The 19,439-nt window shown below is 44.7% G+C and overlaps 1 protein-coding gene across 6 annotated transcripts in view; it reads right to left on the reverse strand.

Annotated features, from left to right (window-relative positions):
* Nucleotides 1-15,803, reverse strand: part of ACSF3 (acyl-CoA synthetase family member 3) — a 64,723-nt gene extending 48,920 nt beyond the window's left edge. Inside the window, exons 1-3 of one of the 6 annotated variants that reach the window (XR_014515015.1) lie at nucleotides 15,586-15,724; nucleotides 11,389-12,117; nucleotides 10,041-10,196 (exon numbers count right to left, since the gene is read on the reverse strand). Coding sequence is in view for 5 of the 6 variants with exons in the window: in XM_083456488.1 (XP_083312614.1) it covers nucleotides 10,041-10,196; nucleotides 11,389-12,087 (855 nt within the window). In the remaining variant the exon portion in view is untranslated. Of the gene's footprint in view, nucleotides 1-10,040; nucleotides 10,197-11,388; nucleotides 12,118-15,357 lie in introns of all 6 variants that reach the window. The other 5 variants (XM_083456488.1, XM_083456487.1, XM_083456489.1 and 2 more) reach the window with 5 other exon arrangements.
* Between the last annotated feature and the right edge of the window lie 3,636 nt (nucleotides 15,804-19,439).

The following is a 19,439-nucleotide window of genomic DNA, read 5'->3' on the forward strand; positions in this document are numbered from 1 at the left end:
TATGGTAAGTCTGAAAGCGGGACCCGAGCGCTACAGCTCTCTTCCCACTTGTGGCTCCCAGCAATTGGCATTCAGAGGCAATTACGATGCCTGGAAGGAAGTGGCCATGAAGAAACTAGCTGCGGGTCCACAAGGCTCGCCACCCCTTCTGAGAACCACAGGGGTTCTGGAAGTCGAACCCGTTCCGGAAGTCCGTTTGACTTCCAAAAGGTCAAAAACCAAAGCACGGCTTCTGATTGGCTGCAGGAAGCTATATTGGAATCCCACTGTTGGACCTAATTTTCCGATGTGGCCAACCCTAGAATATATGTACATAGCACCTTTGGTTGGTTGAACAATACGAGGATCAAAATATATGAAATCCCAGGTGACTCTGGAAACAATTAAATCACTTAGAAAAATGGAATATATTGATTAAACAAAATTTGACTAAAACAAATTTGATCCATTTTCACATGCTAAACTTACTTTGTGGGAAAACCCCATACTAAGAATTGCAAAAAAGATGGTGATATGGAAAAATTGGATGGAAGCAGGTGTATCGGCACTGGACCAACTGATAGATGGGGATGATGAATTTTATACTTTTGCTATTTTAAAACAAAAATATCATCTATCAGATGCAGCCCAATGGCAATATCTTCACTTACAACATCTACAAGTGTGTTTTGGCTACCAGCTCTTTCAGCTTCCGAGATACCTGAGATATTGGAGCAATTGGACAACTCAATTCAAAAATAAAAAGCCAGCAAATTACTTTCTATAGATATCTATTAACAATACACAAGTTCAATATGCCGACTGCAAGAGATGATTGGAATAAAGAGTTGGAACTTTCATTATTACCCAGACAGTGGGAAAATGTATTAGCTTCAATACCTAAGGTGTCATTAGATTTAAAATTAAGACTAATACAACAGAAAATAATATTCAGAGTTTATTGGACTCCTTTACGGTTGTATAAAAAAGGGTTAGCTAAGAAAGCTCAGTGTTGGAGATGTGGCTTAGACAATGCCTCTCTGAAACACATACTTGTACAGTGTTCTTTACTTAACAGGTTTTGGGAAAAAGTGCTGGACTGTGTAACTATGACTGTGCAGAAAAAGTTAAACCTTTCAGCAGAGAATATTTTATTGAACTATATACCTGCAGTATGGAAATTATCAACAGGAAAACGGAAACGGATTTCCCGTGCCCTAATGGTGGCCAAGAGATTGAAATTGAGGAATTGGAAAAATAAAAATAAAAATAAAGATATGATACCATTCAATCAATGGATTGACGATATGACATCACTGGCAATTTATGAATGGACTGATTACAGGCGCAGACTCTGTATAGATAAATACTATAACATTTGGAATGAGTTTATAGTAAATGTAGTAGGCTATTAACATTTACATAAGCACTAGGACAATAACACTATACCAATTTATACATGAATGTATGGGAATATCGTATATTGCTTTTTGTGTGTGCATATTTTCACTTTTATACATATCGTTTTTGTTGTTTTCCTTCCTTCTAACTTTCCCTTCTTTTTTTTTGCATCACTTTATTTCTTTTAACTGAAATCACCTTAATAAAATATAAATATTTTTTAAAAAAGATTTGATCCCTGGTACAAACACACAAAGGTGCACAATAGCACAAGTTAATACAGAAATTCCTGAGAAATATATCATGGTTTCCATTCAATCTCTTCTCTCATGCTCTCTCATCTAAACAGCCCCCCCCCCCCGCAAGCTTTCCCTTTGGAGTGTTTCTAATTCTCAAATCAGATTTCCAATTAAATAAAAACAAAAACCTAAGATGGAACCCCAACCTCCCTGCCCTAAACAGATAACTGTATCTATATGCAATCCACAAGGGCCTCTTTGGTGAACCAAATGCAAATTGGCGTATCAATTCATGTTGTTACCAAGAAAAGGGAAAAGGGGCCTTTTCACAAGTAACAATCTTCTAATGCATGTTAAATCATCCCTTTACTTTTCTTTTGATCTCCAAGGCAGCTTTGTGTTCCCGTCTTGACTGACAGGGTGCTGGTTACATCGCCTGCAAAGAAAGAAATAAAATGCTGCTAGGCTTCTCTCCACACCCCAACCCACCCCCAGCTTCTCTAAAGCTTTCAGTCTGATCCAGATAGCTGAGCATCTTCATGACAAAATATGTCCAGCTGAATAGTGCTACTTGGTGGTGTTCTGCTTTGTAGGATAAAAACTTGTACAGAGACTTGCTTTTTGAACTTGGTTCCCTTGAGCAAGGAAGGGGGGAGAAATCTGATTCAGTTCGCGTCTAAAAATTCACATTTTATCCTTTGAAATTTGCACTTTTCCAAATGGAGCTTTCCACCCAAGTAACGTGTATAAAAGTGTATAAAAGTGCACACGCCAGAGTAAAATTTGTGTATAAATGCACATATTGGTGAAAATAACACACACAGATTCAGTAGGGAAAACTGCTTTGCAAAAATGTACATACAGTGGTACTTCTGGTTACGTACTTAATTCGTTCTGGAGGTCCGTTCTTAACCTGAAACTGTTCTTAACCTGAAGCACCACTTTAGCTAATGGGGCCTCCTGCTGCCGCTGCATGATTTCTGTTCTCATCCTGAAGCAAAGTTCTTAACCCGAGGTACTATTTCTGGGTTAGCGGAGTCTGTAACCTGAAGCATATGTAACCTGAAGTGTATGTAACCTGAGGTACCACTGTATTGCGGAAAAGCGCACCTAACGTGTTCAGACGGGGGAAAAAACTTGCCCAAAACTGAATTTTCATGACCAATGTAGAAATCTGAAGAATTGAACTTAAAATTGAGAAACAAGTAACTAAAAATGACATATTTGCCCATCCCTACCCTTGAGTCACCTAATGCTGTCTTTATCACACTGCTACACAAACACGTTATTGCCATTCTCTGCTAATGGATTTTGGTGGGGAGAGATGCCTCAAGAATCCAGCCTTGAAATTGGATTCGGCATTTGGCCCTTCTAACCCCAATGTATAGTTAACTTATGGAACTCACTGCAACATGGTGTTAGGAGAGCAGTTAACCCCAAATGGTTTTAAAAGGGTTCAGATAAGGGGTGGGGAAACCTGTTGCCCTCTAGGCATTATTGGACTTTCATATACCCACCCAAGACCACACAGCAAATGGCCAGAGAGCATTCTAGTTGGAGTTCAACATCTGGAGGGCCGCAGGTTCCCAACCTCTGGCTTTGGTGAATACATGGAGAGCAAAGTTTACTTTAATTCAGATATGGGGGACCTGTGGATGTTTTTCTTCTGCAACTCCCATAATCACTGACCATTGGCTATGCTGGCTGGGGCTGATGGGAACTGTAGTCCAGTGTTGTCTGGAGGGCCAGATGTTCCTCATCTCTCTCTTGTCATAACAGCCAAACACACTGCTGTTGGGCTCAGAGGCAGGTGCCTTGGCTCCTGCCTAACACACGCAGACAGAGGCTCTTACTTGTAAGTAAAGGAAAAGGTAAAGGTACCCCTGACCGTTAGGTCCAGTTGCGGATGACTTTGGGGTTGCGCACTCATATCGCTCTATAGGCCGAGGGAGCCGGTGTTTGTCCACAGACAGCTTCCGAGTCATGTGGCCAGCATGACTAAGCTGCTTCTGGCGAACCAGAGCAGCGCACAGAAATGCTGTTTACCTTCCTGCCGGAGTGGTACCTATTTATCTACTTGCACTTGACGTGCTTTTGAACTGCTAGGTGGGCAGGAGCTGGGACCGAACAACAGGAGCTCACCCCATCGCAGGGATTCGAACTGCTGACTTTCCAATCAGCAAGCCCTAGGCTCAGTGGTTTAGACCACAGCGCCACCCGCATCTAAGTAAGAGATCTTTATTCAGGAAAGTAACGGTACAAGCTCAGCAGCAGACACAGGTCCCAGGAGTCATGATTCAGGATTTCAGGAGCAGGAAAAGGAGTTCCGAAACGGACAGGGGCAACACAGATATCCCAACAAGTTTCCCCCCACCAAGCTTTTAAAGATGAGGCATGGCATGCTCACTCGCAATACTCTCTTGCCTTGTGGGAATATGAGATTGCTCCACTGGGGTGGGTGGCTCTGCTCCCATCCACAAAGGCATTGCTAAGTTCTAAGTGACAAGACTGCACCTGCCTGTTCAGTTGCTGCCAACTTCTGTTCAGACTCCCCCCACCTGGGTGATCAAATCCCAACATGCTGCTACTGTATACCAGGTACAAATGACAGGGCAGGGATACCACCCTGCCATGGCTGGCTTGGGAGCTTCCTGCAGGAATCTACCTGTGAAGGCAGAATGCTGAGATGGGTGGACCAAGGATCTGGTGCAACCTAGCAATTCTTTCACCACCTCTGCCCATTGAGTCTCCACTGACTCCTCGGCTAAGGCAAGAGGTTTTCAGCACAGAGGGGGAAGCAAAAACCTCCTTCTTCCAGAAGCGGCCTGAGCTCTTGCTGTTTGTGATACCCTCCAACTGTTTGTGTGCTCTGCATGATTCTGTTTTAATCACTTATTCATCTGCAGGCTCTGCTGTTCCCTGAGCATCCCAGGCTACAGCTTTTAAACCCTCGCTACGCTGCGGGCATGCTGAAAGGAGCAAACACTTTCCCCAGGACCCAGGAATCTAACAAAATATGACAGGCTCCAGTTTCCTTTCTTCTTCTTCTTCTCATCATCTCCCTCCCTCCTGCCTCTCCCTTCTCCCCCCTCACACTTCAAAAGGCATTACTCTGCAACAGATGCTGAGGACAAATGGCAGATCTGGCAAGAAGGAAAAAAAAGATATAACTTTTTCTTTCACCCGTTCCCCAAGCTGAGGATTGTGAAAAAGGATCCAGTATAAACTGTTCAATGCTGATGTGCCCCTTCTATGCTCATGCCAGTGTCCCCTTTCAGATGGGGTGGGGGGGTGCAGGGTAGAGAATGAGATTTAAAGAAAGTGAAGGGATGAAACCACCAACACCTTTCTCCAGGAAATATAGGATTGGGAAACCACCTCCTTAATAAAAGACACCTGTTTCCTAGAGCCAGGGTTTTTGCCCCAGACATATGCCATGAAATATGCCCTGGGATTCCATTTACCCATTATCTAGTCTATACAGCTGGTACATTCGAAACCCAAACTGGTCCTTCCTCAGCCACAGAGGACAGGCAGGAGCTAAGTAATTTGCACACCTGGTTCCCTGTAGTGACTGTAGGGCAGTCCTTGGGGGTGGGGAGAGCAAGTGAAGGATGGTAGGGATTGCCGCCTTTCCCACAAGCATATCTCACCATTGTACCAAGGTTCCTGCAAGGCCAGGAATAAGGGACTCAGGAGGAGAGATTCAGGAACAGGAACTGGAGCACCCAAAGGAAGCTGTTAGAACAAGTGCAGAAAGGAAGAGCCAAGCCCCAACCAACCAGCTGGCAGTGTTCACATCTGGAGGGTCCAATCCCAGGAAGAGGACCCCTCCAGTCTGGTGTTTTACCACAGGTGTATTCTGCAACATATTATTGCCACAATAATAATGCATTAGCACCAGATTTATTCTGTTGGAGGAAGTAAACCTCTGGATAGCAGGTGCAGAGATTGCTGTTGTGCTCAGGTCCTGCTTGCTGGCTTCCCATGGGCATCTGGCTGGCCACTGCGAGAAGAGGATGCTGAATTTGAAAGGCTCCAGTAGCCTCTTCTTATGTTCCTTGGAAGCTTTCAAGAGGAGCCTGAATGACCATATTGTTTCCCATATACAAGATATCCTGCTTTCCAGGGTCCCTTCTGGCCTTGCAGTTTGTCGCTGTTGAGAGCCAGTGTGGTGTAGTGGTTAAGAGCGGTAGTCTCGTAATCTGGGGAACCGGGTTTGTGTCTCCGCTCCTCCACATGCAGCTGCTAGCACAGTGACCTTGGGCCAGTCACACTTCTTTGAAGTCTCTCAGCCCCACTCACCTCACAGAGTGTTTGTTGTGGGGGAGGAAGGGAAAGGAGATTGTTAGCCGCTTTGAGACTCCTGAAGGGGAGTGAAAGGCGGGATATCAAATCCAAACTCCTCTTCTTCTTCTGTTGCTGCTTCTATTTGACTTCAAATAAACTTTTGCTTAGAAGAGATGTGCAGCACCCCAGCCAGAGGAGATTTTGAGCATTTCTGATATTCTGCTCACAAGGGCATAGTTCCACTGGGATCCCACCAAACACTAATGCCAAATTCTCTGAAAGAAGAGGAGGAAAGCAGCCACTACAAGCGTCTCTTGGGGTGTTCTTGCTGCTTCCCTTGGATGCACAGACTGGCCACAGGGAAAGATGCTACAATGACTCGTGACCTAAGGACACCACTGCGCTGACCCTGCGAGGAGCCTATTGTCACAAAGACCAACCCAACCAGGCTGCCACATGTACGTGTAACTGTAAAGGCACGTCATGAATTAAGTAATCTAATAAACACTGTAATAATAAAGTATTTATTGCGCATAATGAAGTGTTAGTGATTAGAAAGGTTGGGCACACTGCTGCGGTTTCTCCTGAACCCTTGCCAGTATTACTCAAGGCTGATTCTGGAGGCAGCAGTAGCTTTGGAGGAAAGGTTCCCGGCTTTGTTTTGATCGGCGTGTCGAGTGTTTGAGCTGCCATTCGGGTTTCTTTATATCACCCTGTAATTGACTGCTCTCTCGAGGTGCAAAGAAACAGAAATACAAAAGGCGGAAGGAAAAGCTCAGGCTCCTTCTGCGAAATCCGCCGCTGAAACTGTGCTGCTTTCCCGAGAGCCGATTTGGGTAGCAAAAGGGCACTTTGTAAACAGCTGGTGAAAATAGACTGGAACTCAAAGTCGGCTTGTGTTAAACTCCACAAGAAAGCCCGATTTACCCTCCTGCACCTCCTTTGTCATGTCAATCAAACCACTTTCCTGCTCCCTCGGGAGGCGCTCACAAAAAGGATAGAGAAACAGGGGGGAAAGTAAACAAAAATAAAAAGGCACATAAAGTCCTCCCAAGGCCTTTACTGCACTAGAGAGCTTGTGGAAGAGAACAGGCCAGGCAGCTGGTCCCTGGCCAGCCATTCTTGGGCCAAGGCAGGGCAAGTGAGGGCATCGCTTAACCATCTCAAGTTGGTGCCCTCTCTTGCCCTTGCTTGTCAGACTCCACTGAGCTCTCTGGTCAGCACATATCAGTTTGGACTCCCTCTCCCCGCCCACCAGAACACAGGCTGCAACATGCAGATGTTGGGAAGGAGATTCAGAAAAACTCAAGTGTGTAAGGGGCAAACAGTATCTTAGTAGCGCAGGATTCACATACACAAGGGGGATTACTTCGGAAACACTGGGTGGTACTCAACTACTTAGAGGAGACGCACTGAAGTGAATGAACCTAAGTTAGTCATGTCCATTAACTTCAATGGGTGTATTCTGCCTAGGCCTGTGGTTGAATGGCACCCGATATTCTCCTTGGACCCCTGCCCACACATACCTGTTCTAGAACAAGTGTCTGTGCAATATACTGCAGGCAGGCAGCATTTGCTAAAACTGCTTTGCATATTAGAAGGAGGCAGATAACATTTCAGTGGGGCTCACCCAGAGGAGCTGATGCTCCTGTGATTAGAAGGGGGAACCCACAGCTCTGTACACACCTACATCATGTGATGAATCACCAGGGCTATAGGCTACAAATCTCACTGGCTTGGTTCAGGGGGTGTCTGCCACCCAGGCTGGCCATTGGCTTTCCTCAACAGGAAGGGCTATAAAAGCATCCAGTTCAGTGTAGGACTTTGCCTGGGCTAGGATAGTATTTCCTGGGTCTGGCTTGGCCTGGCTATTAGTTTGTTTCCTAGCTTGGTCGCCAGCTGAACCTCCCACAGATCCTCAGTTCTGACACTGGCAGATTGCACTTGCTGGTTATCAGCCTAATATTGCCAAGTTCTCCAATCAATCCTTAAAAAGGATTTGGTCCCATACATTTTATCACCCTTGCAACTCTCCTTTGAAGCCTGTCAAATTTATCAACCTCCCGGCACCCAAAACAGAACATTTAGAAGGCATCAGGTTGGGGAAGGCTGGCTAATAACTTTAAGAAGCGTGTTCATATGCCCCTCTTCTGAACAACAGTAGCTCTGGCTGGGAATTCAGACAACAGGAATGAAATTTTCACTGTTCCTAGAAGCACCTGGATTCCTACCTGACACATAGATCATTTTAAGAAAACAACCCCTTTCCCCTCCTAAATAATCCAAGCGGGTTTGGCTCCTTGGTGTAAATGCCGGCGCCAAATGCTCAGGCCTCTTCATCTCCTTCAGTACCATCTCACATCACAAGCGCTGATGAAGGGGCTGCTGCCGTGCTTTTCATCTGCTTCACTGTGGCACTGTCTCCAGGGATGGAGAGCGCGCATCAAAGCTGTCTCCTCTTGCAGAGCCATGATCTCAACATCTGGCACAGAGTTTCCATCATCACAGCAATGGGTGACAAAGGGACACCCGTCTCTGGGTGCGAGAGAGGCCAACCAGTACAGGGTGTACTTCCTGTTAATGCCCCCCCCCCCCCACATCGCCACAAGGCACTGAACTGGCTGGAAAGAGCACATGGTGGGACTCACTTCTTCCCTGGAAAATTGTCAAAAGCATGGGGAAGGTCATGCCGGCAGATCAGCCAGACTTGTTTGTCTCTCTCTCTGAGAAATATACATTTCTAGTGTATATTTCTTTCATAATGTTTATTAATGCTGTTCATAGCTTTGGGGAGCCTTTGGGCCCCAAAGCAGTAGATAAATAAATTATACCATACCATTAAAAGAACAACTACCCTTTGAGGAATTGCTGCAATATCTGCACTTCCAGCCAGAGGGAAGCAAAACACAGGCACAGAAGTGATGCTAGCTGAACTTCCTTGCTCCTGAGCTGGCAAGGGCAGTTTGACTTTGCAGCCCTTTATTCTTTTGAAATTCCAAGGGCGTCTCCATTTTGCTAAACCTCTCCCTTATTTGCTTATTTATTTATTGGCTTATATACCACACAGTGGAAAAAAGCATGTTGGCAGTGAATGTAACACATCCGTAAAGCACCATTAAAAAAAAAAAAAGCTTTATCAACATCTGGACAGTGATATACAATAACTGATGCCAGAGCTGCACATCAGAAAAGGGTTGTGTAAACACAACGGTCTTGGGCAGGTGTTGAAAACTAAGCACTGCTGGTGCTTGCTTGATAGTAGCAGGCATGAAGATTCACAACTACATATCCTCTGTATCTTAAAGAAGCCAGGCATATATCATGGGCCACCCTTAGCTGTGCCATTCCAGTCAAATGTAATAATTGGGCTGGTATATGTGAGGCAAGGCTAAGCTATTAGGAGCAAAGGAAAAGATCTACTGCTTAATCTTAGCATGGATGAATGAATCAACATTTGCAGAACACCTCAGAGCCAGAAAGCACAAGGTACCAGAGACAACCAGCCAATCTTACCTAGGGCAGCAAGAACTCTGAAGCCTTTAGGACTCACCACATGACACATGGCCCAAGCCGATCAGAGCATGAAGTAACAACATCATTCTGAAGGAAGACCACAAAAACTACCAGAAAAGGAAAGATGCGAGGGCAGCAAATGAAGGGATGCAGAAAGGAAACCTCAAAAGGTGCTCAGGTGATGGGTATGTGATGGGAAGATGTTTTTGGTCATTTGTTGGAAAAGTCAAATTACTGTAGTTACTCCAATGAAGAGAGACAATGGACTCAAAACACATTTGGGCCAATGAACCACAATCTGTGCACCTTTGAGGTCATGACACAAAAGATACTGGACCACTAAGACTTTCTTTAGCCTCCCACAAAATTCTTATATTTATCATTCATTGCACACTTCCAGTCTAAAAGAAAAGATCCCATTCTTGTTTATTTTAATTTACAAAGGCTTCCCGTTTTGCTCATCTGGAAGAGATTGTTACCTGCTGTGAGAGCCTATTTACAGCGAGCCTCCCCCCACCCACCCCAACCTCACTCTAATATGCAGTCTCCTGCTGCACTTCATCTGAAAGGTTAGCAGACAAGTGGCAGCCCCCCGCCCAGCAACCCTGGCAAACTTACCGCCTTTGCGCTGAACTCAGGAAGCATGATGCATGTTGCGCCAACCCAGAGGGGACATAGCAGCTTGTTGACCACCCCGTGGACATGATGCAAAGGCAGAACATGGAGAATAATGTCATCCTTTGTCCACTCCCATTTGTTAACCAGCCCAGTTATCTGCAAGGATATTTAAACCAACAAACAAGCAGCATTAGGAGTAGAGGCTACAAACAAGCATGAACACCATTTGTTTCAAAAGTGAGGGCCCCAGAGCTTAAACTACTGTCAGCGGGAGACATAAAAAGAACAGAAGAGGAAACCTTTAAGGTGTGTTAGAAATACAGTTTATCCAGCCCGACACGTTTAGAGGGCATCTACAGCATCTCCTTCTGCATCAACCTGCTACCTCTTTGCCATCCCCTCTGAACAGAGCTTTAGACTAAAAATTGGCAGGATTTAAACTGCAGCCGGTGTGTCTGCTTTGAGCCCTGTTCTACAGCAGGTCTTTGTTCAGGTCCTTGTCAGGAGGGGCAACAGCCCATTTTAACATGAGCCACAGAAAAAGCAAGCATGTGATTGGTGATTTTTTAAAAAAACCTGTTAGAATTTAGTTGCTATTGTTTTTGTTATTATTATTACTGCAGAGAAAGAAAAGAAATGTGTTTCTTAACCATGATCTGTAAACAACAGAAACCCACAGACTGTGGAGCATGTATGAGCATGTATGGAGAAAAGAGCTTCAAGCTCTTTGATTTGCTCAAGCCACAAGGTCTGTGTGTTTCTGCCTCCCTAAAGGTACATTTTTATCCACTGCAGGCAGAGACCTTGTACTGCCATGGCAGTCAGCAAGACTCCAAACTTCTAACTTTTTTTTTTTTTTTTTTTTTTGCTCAGGGAGCTAATGGATTTTTTCTGCCTTGGGGATACACAGCTAAAGAGTAAACAGACTTTTCAAGATGCCTTTGTAGTCATCTTGTAGCAATGCAAATGGGTAAGAGAAGAAACTGCTCCAAGCTGGAACTGTCACCTCTGCTCTGCAGGGGAAGAAATACAGCAGAGTACTGGGAAGTGTCTTAAAAATTAGAGTGATGGTGTTTAAACCTGTCCTAGAGCTCTGCTCCTGATCCTAAATACAGGGATGATGGCTGTGATTAAAAGAGGTTTTTTGTTTTTTTACAATCAAACAGTATATAAATTGTACAAAACAAATAAATAACCAAACATCACCCCACACAGACTCAAAGGCACCCCTCTCTTTTCCTACTACTACTACTACTACTGTTTTCCTACTACTACTAAAGTTGAGCCCATCCACAACAAAACAGGTTCCTAAGTGAGCTGCTATTGAGTAGGTGAAGAATAAACTCACCACAGCTTGGACATTCTGGTGGGTGCTGAGGACACCTTTGGGTCTCCCAGTTGTGCCACTTGTGTAAATGATCATGGCACCCCTGCCCTTCCACTCTGAAATGGGGCAACTGGCTTCGAAAAGGGATGCATCCACTTTTGAACCGCATCTCCCAGATTTGGGAAGCGAAAGCACAGGAACCCCAAGTTTCCCAGCACTAGGGGTGATCTTCTCCACATACTCTTCCTCTACAACAAGGAGAGCACTTTGAGAGTCCTTGATGAAATACTCCAATTCCGACACAGGGTGTTTTCTGTAAAGAGGAACAGCTGTGCCTCCACTCATCCATGAAGCCCACTGTGCAGTTACATAGGAAGCATCATTGGGGCACAAAAATGAAATCCGTTCACCCTTCAAGTCTCCGCCTGAGTTCCCGAGAGTCTTGCAGATCATCTGGGATAGATGTCGGCTTCGAGCGTACAGATCTTTGTAGGAGTGCTCTCCATGTTGGTCAACAATGGCAATTTTATCTCCAAAGGCCAGTGCTCTGGTGAAGACAGGAGCAACCTGTCCATGACAAGGTGTCCTGCTAGTATGCAGGCCTTTAAAGATGCAGTGAGCAGCCCTTAGGCCAGAGGAGTCCCAGCCTCGAAGGCATAAGACACGAACTAGACATTTGGCCAGATAGCTCCTATTTGAAATTAACAAGGAGCCTAACATTTCTCTGGTGCCTCCTGGCTAGCTGTGGTGCTGGAGAAAGAAACAAAAACACTCAGTCAATATGCAGAGCGTGACCAAAAGATCAGCTCAAAGACCATAGGAAGGGAGAAAGCTGCTGCGCTTCAGTCCTGCCTGTGGGCTTCCATTGGATATCCAGTTGGACACTGTGAAAGCAGGGTGCTGGAATAGATGGGCCACCGGCCTGAGCCAGCAGGCTCTTCTTAAATTTTTAAGACACACAAGAAGGGCAATGGTATCACCCTGCAAGACATGTTTCCTTTTAGATCAAAGACTGCCAATGGCAACTTTATTGTAAAGAAAAAACATGCAGCATTCTGGAGGACTGAATAATAATTTCTCATCACAGAAGTGCTGCCAGGAAAATATCATGCACCCCAGTGCTCTGGTCTCAAAGCTGACTTGGCCCTTCAGGATACAAGATGGGCCATGAAGTATACTGTGTTCTCAGTTTAACAGACATCGGTCCAACAAGAAAAGTGACCTTGCCGGATCTAGAGATGTGTTTCATCTTGAACATTAAGAATGGGAAACCCTGGGGTAGGAGGTAATTAGGGCTCAGCAGTACTGTTGTAGTGATGTAACCCAGCGGAAAATGTTGGCACAAAACAGCAAAAATGTGAGGTGTTTTCATGCATCCAGGCGATTCACTTAAGGAACACTAAGCCAGAGGATGTAATAAAGCTGAAAGTTTAAGCAGGAACCGAGTGGAAGGGAAGAGTGTAAGATGGCATGTTGGGGGGCTGCTCACAGGAACTGAAGCAATTTATAGGACTGTTTATAGCCACCTCACAATTAAATTTAAAAGCACAAAGGGAAAAACTTTCCAAGATTCAATGCATTAATGAACAAGGTGTGGTTTTAATATGAAGCCCAGCTTGGCCAAGTTGTACGCATTGATGTGCACAACCGCTGACAACAAGCTTAATTCTCTCCACCCGCCTTAATTTCCTCTAAGCTAAAAGCCATAAACTTTTTGGCTTCAACATTCTCCACTTTTTAAACCACTCTGAAAGAAGCTGCTGATTTTGCGTGGGAAGGGCTTTTAACCAAATGTGTCACGCACCAGTGGAGAAGGAAAAACACATCCGATGACAGCAGCTTACCCTCTTTCCATTTCACACATTCCTTCCTAGCCTAGCAGAACAACTTTAAAAAGGTGTGTGTGTGTGTGTGTGTGTGTGTGTATACCTAACAATGTGGTTCGTTAGCAAAAACCAAATCACCTTCTTTATAACTTTAAAGCCCCCTCCCCAAGACAAATTCTTGCTGCTGAAGGTGTGTGAGAGAGCTGTTAACAAGGGTGCTAATTGGGAATGTGTATATCTTATATATCTTCCACATGCATGGAACCAATCCATAATAGGACACATATTCTCAGCAGAAAATACTGTGGTGCGAGTTGCTACACTGGAATGGAATTATCAAAGGATTTTCTGTGTATATACACAAACAGCACAAATTCAGGAAATCTGGCATATATTAGATACCCTTTTATACATATTAACCTTCTGTTCTCACAACCAGAGTTGTGAAATGATGCTAATTTCCCACCCTTTTAATAAGAATAGAACAGCCCTACTAGATCAGATGTAGACCCATCTAGTTCTCACAGTGGTGAATAAAGTGCCCTAATGGGAAGACCACAAGCAAAAAATGAGTACAGCTGCATTCTCCCATCATATTCCTGAGCAACTGGTACTCAGAGGCACACCGCCTCTCATACTGGACAATACATAGTCATCATGGTTAGTAGCCATTTACAGCCTTATCTTTCATGAATGTGCAGCAAATTCCATAATTTGATTGTGCGACAAAATCTTTCTTTTTGTCTGTTCCGAACCTCCCAACATTCAGCTTCACTGGATGACCGCTTTGGGTTCTAGTAATATGAGAAGGGACATAGCCTTCTCTGTGTCCACTTCATGCATAATTGTACATACCTCTGTCATGTGCCCCCATATTCACCTTCAGTCTAAACTATTTAAAAAACCCCAAATTTTGTAACCTTTTCTTAAACACAAGTTGTTCAAGCTATTGATTGCCCCTTTCTGCATCTTTTCCAGCTCTATGATACTTTTTTTCAGACCAGAACTGCATTCCAAGTGTGGTCGCAACTTTATCTCTCCCAAAGGCTCATCTAGTTCTGCATCTTGCTCTCACAATGTCCAGTTGTTTCTGGGGGAAGCAGGACTTGAGGGAAACACGACCCTCTCAACTTGTGATTCCCAGCAACTGGTATTCTGAGGCATTACTGTTTTCGACACCGGAGATAGAACATAGCTATCATAGCTAGCAGTCATTGATAGCCCTATTCTCTATCAATTTCCCAAACTAATTACATCAGCACAATCCCTGTGACAATATTTGCCTTGCTTTTTTAAAAAGCCATTCATGTTAGTGGTTGTCACTACTTCTTGTGGGAGTTTGCCAACATTGCAGTCTCAAAAGCTTCAGGAGAAGGGAATTCAGTTTCCTCTTCCAGTTTACCCATGCTGCGCTTTAAATGTGCATCCTACTTTATAAGCAACTGGCAAGACCTGCATTGTAAACAGTGATCATGATGCTGTAAAAAACTAATGTGACCCCCAAGGAGGGACAACAGGCAAGAAAGTGGGGGTACCCCTACTGTTGGTCTACCATTTTCATAGAAACAAAAGCACAGCACAAAATATAGCACTGCCATCAGAATAGATACCCCCCATAGAGAGAAATAAATAGTTCCTACACAGAGGGATAGGCTGTGGGTTGCCACTTTCCTCTACCACAACCAAGTGTGGTGTAGCACTTAAGATGGTTGGAAAAGGACCTGGGAGAACAGGGTCCAAATCCCAGTTCGGCCATGAAGCTCATTTTGAGTGACCTCAAGCCAGTCACTGTCTCTAAACCTAGCCTGCTTCATAGGGTTGTTGTGAGGATTATTTGTTTGGGGGGGGCATGCATGCCATCTTGAGCTCCTTGGAGGAAAATGTGGTTTAGAAAATAAATAAGCCCTGTTCCTGTGCAATTTAACTGCAAGGGTTTAGCAAATGAAGCCTTTCCTGGAATGGAGAGAGAAATGGTGGAGGGAGGGGGACTTTAGCTGCAAAATGTGGTCAGGTAAGAGCAGTGAGGGTGCTGGAAGATGGAGGGTGTGGGAAAGGAAAACCCTACTACCTCCCCGCCCCCACGCCCTATGTGTAGGAGGGGGTAATATTTGTTTATTCCATTTATATTCGCGAAGGAGCCCAGGACGTCAACTAACTAATGCACCTGAAGAGACTGGAGGTGCATCGCCTGGGCTGGGGAGGGGGTGGGTGAAGGTGGAGATGAAAGGTCCCCGCTTCACTTTCAGGGACCAGAGAGGGGAAGGAAAGAGCAGTGACACCTTCCTCTCACCCCGCCGCCGGTCATTATTTCCACTCCCCAGCAGAGAAGAAGACGGAAGCCCCTTCCCTTCTCCGGGTCAGCCTCCGCTTCCACCCCCGCTTTTGTTCTCACCCGCAAATCAAGACGGACGGACGGCGTTCGTGCTTCGGCCTGCCGGTCCGTCCGCCAACGACGTCCCCCGTGCAAACGAGGAGCGGCCACGCGAGTTCCGGGGCATGCGTGGGACGGCGAAGGTGTCGGGGAAGGAGGGCAGGTCGTTGCAGAGCGTCGTTGCAGGACGTCGTTGCAGAGCCCTGACGTCGTCACTGGATGTTAGGGTGGAGGAGTCCGATCTGATGTCATTGGGGTCCTGTGATGACGTTTCTTGACAACATTGCCTATGACGTCTTCATGTGTTGAGCCAAGCCAAGAGGATCAGGGTCACAATTCGGGGGTTCTTAACATGCAGAATTTGGTTTGCAGCGAAAACAAACGCACCATAATAAGCATAATAATCACTCAGACCCACATCGTTGTCTCATCATATATTGTTTTGCTGCCCCCTCCCCACGTCATCGGACCTGTGCCTAATATTAGAATTTACTTGCCATCTTTTACAGTTTGGTTGGCACAGCTATACTATAGACGCGTAAGTGCTGACCATGTGATCTGTGCACAGTCATCTATTTGAAGGGCAGCTGGGTTTGAAGGACTTTCTGGTCCAAGTCTCATTTAATTATAAATATGTGGCCAGGCACCTTGAAGCTGTCCATCCACAGTTAGCACCTGGCAGGGGAATGAGCAGGCACACAGATCACCTGGTTGTAGTTGTGCCCATTGGAGTGATATATGTTGTATTTCTATTTAAATTATAGCAATTATTACTAAATTTGCATATATGCAAAGTGTATGCATCTTTGTACACTATTTTAAAGTGATGTTTCTTTGTTCCAAGGATACAAAAGAGATCAGCCCCATTGCCTCTCTGACGTGACACTTGAAACACAGAATTTGCTTATGTTCATTACAATTTGAATTTTATGTACCGGTAAACTCTGGATTGTGGTCCTGTTTATGTTTCTGGAGTGAGATGATAATAGCAGGATAATAAAAAAATCTATGAATTAATGATGTCTAAATATTAAGGGAGTCTTTCAGAGTTGTGGAACTATTTGTATTCTGAACTTATTGTTTTAAAAATACATTCAAGCTGAATGAAGATTTTCACTTTTGTGCTTTCTTATACATAGTTTCCTCTTTCAAATATTGATAGGTGCAAAATTTTAGTGCATCAGCAATGCATGAGGTGCTGCAGCAATATATATTTTTAGTCTTGCTCCTAGGTCTTCAGAAATTTAGAGGTAGGTGTGTTTTATTCATTTATTTAAATATTACTATTTTAGTAACCCACCACTCAATGGTTTAAGAGTACTTGTCAAAAAGAGAGGACAGAAAAGGGTTTCATCCAGATGCTTCCCTGAATTATGTCCTACAGAAGTCTTCCAGAGCACAGTTTAATCTTAAATCTCCCTGTTTTTTGTATCTCAGCTTTCATTTAAACAAGGCCTATGTCAAGCCCATCACAAATGCACAGAGCAGCTTGCAAACCTGACTGGAACAGAGACCCTAAAGGCTCAGAAACGAAAACGCCAATTAAGCAGGCCCCTAGAGTATTCTGGTATAAAGGCCTTGTGATCTTTAAGTCAATGTCATGATTTTTTTCTTCTTCCTGGAGGTGTGATGTATAATTGATCAGCCTTTGGGACTGCCAAACCCTTGTTGCCCCTTCACACATCTGTGAAACACTGTACACTTGTTAGGGCCCTTTACGTCAAGCTTAGTCTACGCACACTTCAAGTACGAGGTGTTAGAATCCTGAGGTGGGAAAATGGACTGTGTCACCAGACTAAAGATGGGAGGTCTCATATTTAAATGCCCCCTTATATTTAAAAACTTGCTGTGAATTCATAAAAATTACACATACAAAAAAAAGCAGAGACATCACCTTGCCAACAAAGGTCCGTATAGTTTAAGCCATGGTTTTCCCAGTAGTGATGTACGGAAGTGAGAGCTGGACCATAAAGAAGGCTGATTGCCGAAGAATTGATGCTTTTGAATTATGGTGCTGGAGGAGACTCTTGAGAGTCCCATGGACTACAAGAAGATCAAACGTATCCATTCTTAAGGAAATCAGCCCTAAGTGCTCACTGGAAGGACAGATCCTGAAGCTGAGGCTCCAATACTTTGGCCACCTCATGAGAAGAGAAAACTCCCTGGAAAAGACCCTGATGTTGGGAAAGATGGAGGGCACAACAAGAAGGGGACCACAGAGGATGAAATGGTTGGACAGTGTTCTGGAAGCTACAAACATGAGTCTGACCAAACTGCGGGAGGCAGTGGAAGACAGGAGTGCCTGGCGTGCTCTGGTCCATGGGGTCACGAACAGTCGGACATGACTAAACTGTTGGGATACTGCCAGGGAAACAAAGTCCACCATGACTCCACGTCGTCTCCGTTGCGATCCATCGATCTCCCGTAGATACAGTATCAGCAATTAGCGACACGAGCTCCCGGAAATAGCTTGCCACATTCCAGAGCTGATGCACGCTCTATAAGCAGAATTCACACAGCGAAAGATGCACGCAGGAGAGCATTATTTACAATTTTATTCAGCGTTGGTCAGAACAAAGAAAACATGACTGCCTGCTTCAGTGTCTCAGACACAGAGAGAGAAACGAAAGCAATAGACAAAACATATACTTCCTGTGAACAGGAAACACGTAGACTCTGTGACTCACAAAGCCTGCTCCCTTTTAAGGTGGAACAGAAATATCCTAACATAAACAACTAAATAACAACAACACACATACAACAGCACAGCCACAAAAGGGCCTTCCTAGAACCTTTCTCCCTGATGTGCTAGCTCTCTATTTGCAGGGAGGTTATTTGTTTTTTAAAAAAACAGACATGAGAGAGCAATTCACCTGCATCCTTAAGCAATACAGTCCTTTTTTCCACTGGGGCTTTCTACCTTTTAAACATTATTTATAGAGCATCTTCAACCCTTGCCACTTGAGATGAGGGGGGTGGTGAATGGGGATGAAGGCTTTTTCAGTGGTGACACCCAGCCTATGGTTTCTCTTCCTTGAGAGGCATGTCAGGCACCAAGCCTACTGCCTTTTCAGTACCAAATAAAGACCTTTTTATCTACCCTGGTCTTTTTAATCCTCTATTTTTTCTGCTTTCATTTTTTAAAAAAATTCTTACATTCGTATCCTACATTTCTGGGATGCAAGATGGTATATAAATGGTTCCCAAGTGGTTTCCCATCAGCAGACTCAGGCCTGCTTAGTGTCAGCAAGGCAGTGGGCTCTGTGAATTCAGACATTACCCTGGGATATTTTTGTACTGTTGCGGTTCCTCCTTTGCACTTAGGTTAATCTGCTGCTGTTTTTAGATCACACCTCATTCTCATCATTCCACACAAGTGTAGACTTAGCTCACGTTTTTAAAATATATTGCATTTTATGGATGATTTGTTCTGTTCCTTTTCTTAGATCTGCAAGCCACTCTTCAAATTCAGAATGACACCGGATGGCAGAAAATGTTTACCATCTAGTCCTGCATTCTCTTCCCGAGAGTGGCCATCTAGATGATCCCTTAAGTGGGGCAGCAAGATACTAGACTTCCTTGGTTATTTCCACCAGCTTCTGACATTTGGAGGTATACTGCTTCTGCACACAGAGCCAGAGGCAGCTTCCCAACACCTGGGATTGGAGATAGGTCCTCAAGTCAGGGCAGAGACAGCTGAGGCCCTGCACCACTGCAAGTGTGCTGGCCAGCCTGGCATGGAGAAAGCTTATTGGACTGTGCAGAAGCTACGAGGGGATTCCTGCTGCACTGGAGCATGCGCATTGTGTGGCAGACGTGAGCGGCCTTGGCACAGCCCTGTGCTTTCAAGACTCTGGCTCTGCTTTCAGACACAT

Source organism: Podarcis tiliguerta, assembly GCF_965153285.1.
Source record: "Podarcis tiliguerta genome assembly, chromosome: 8".
Classification (NCBI taxonomy): domain Eukaryota; kingdom Metazoa; phylum Chordata; class Lepidosauria; order Squamata; family Lacertidae; genus Podarcis; species Podarcis tiliguerta.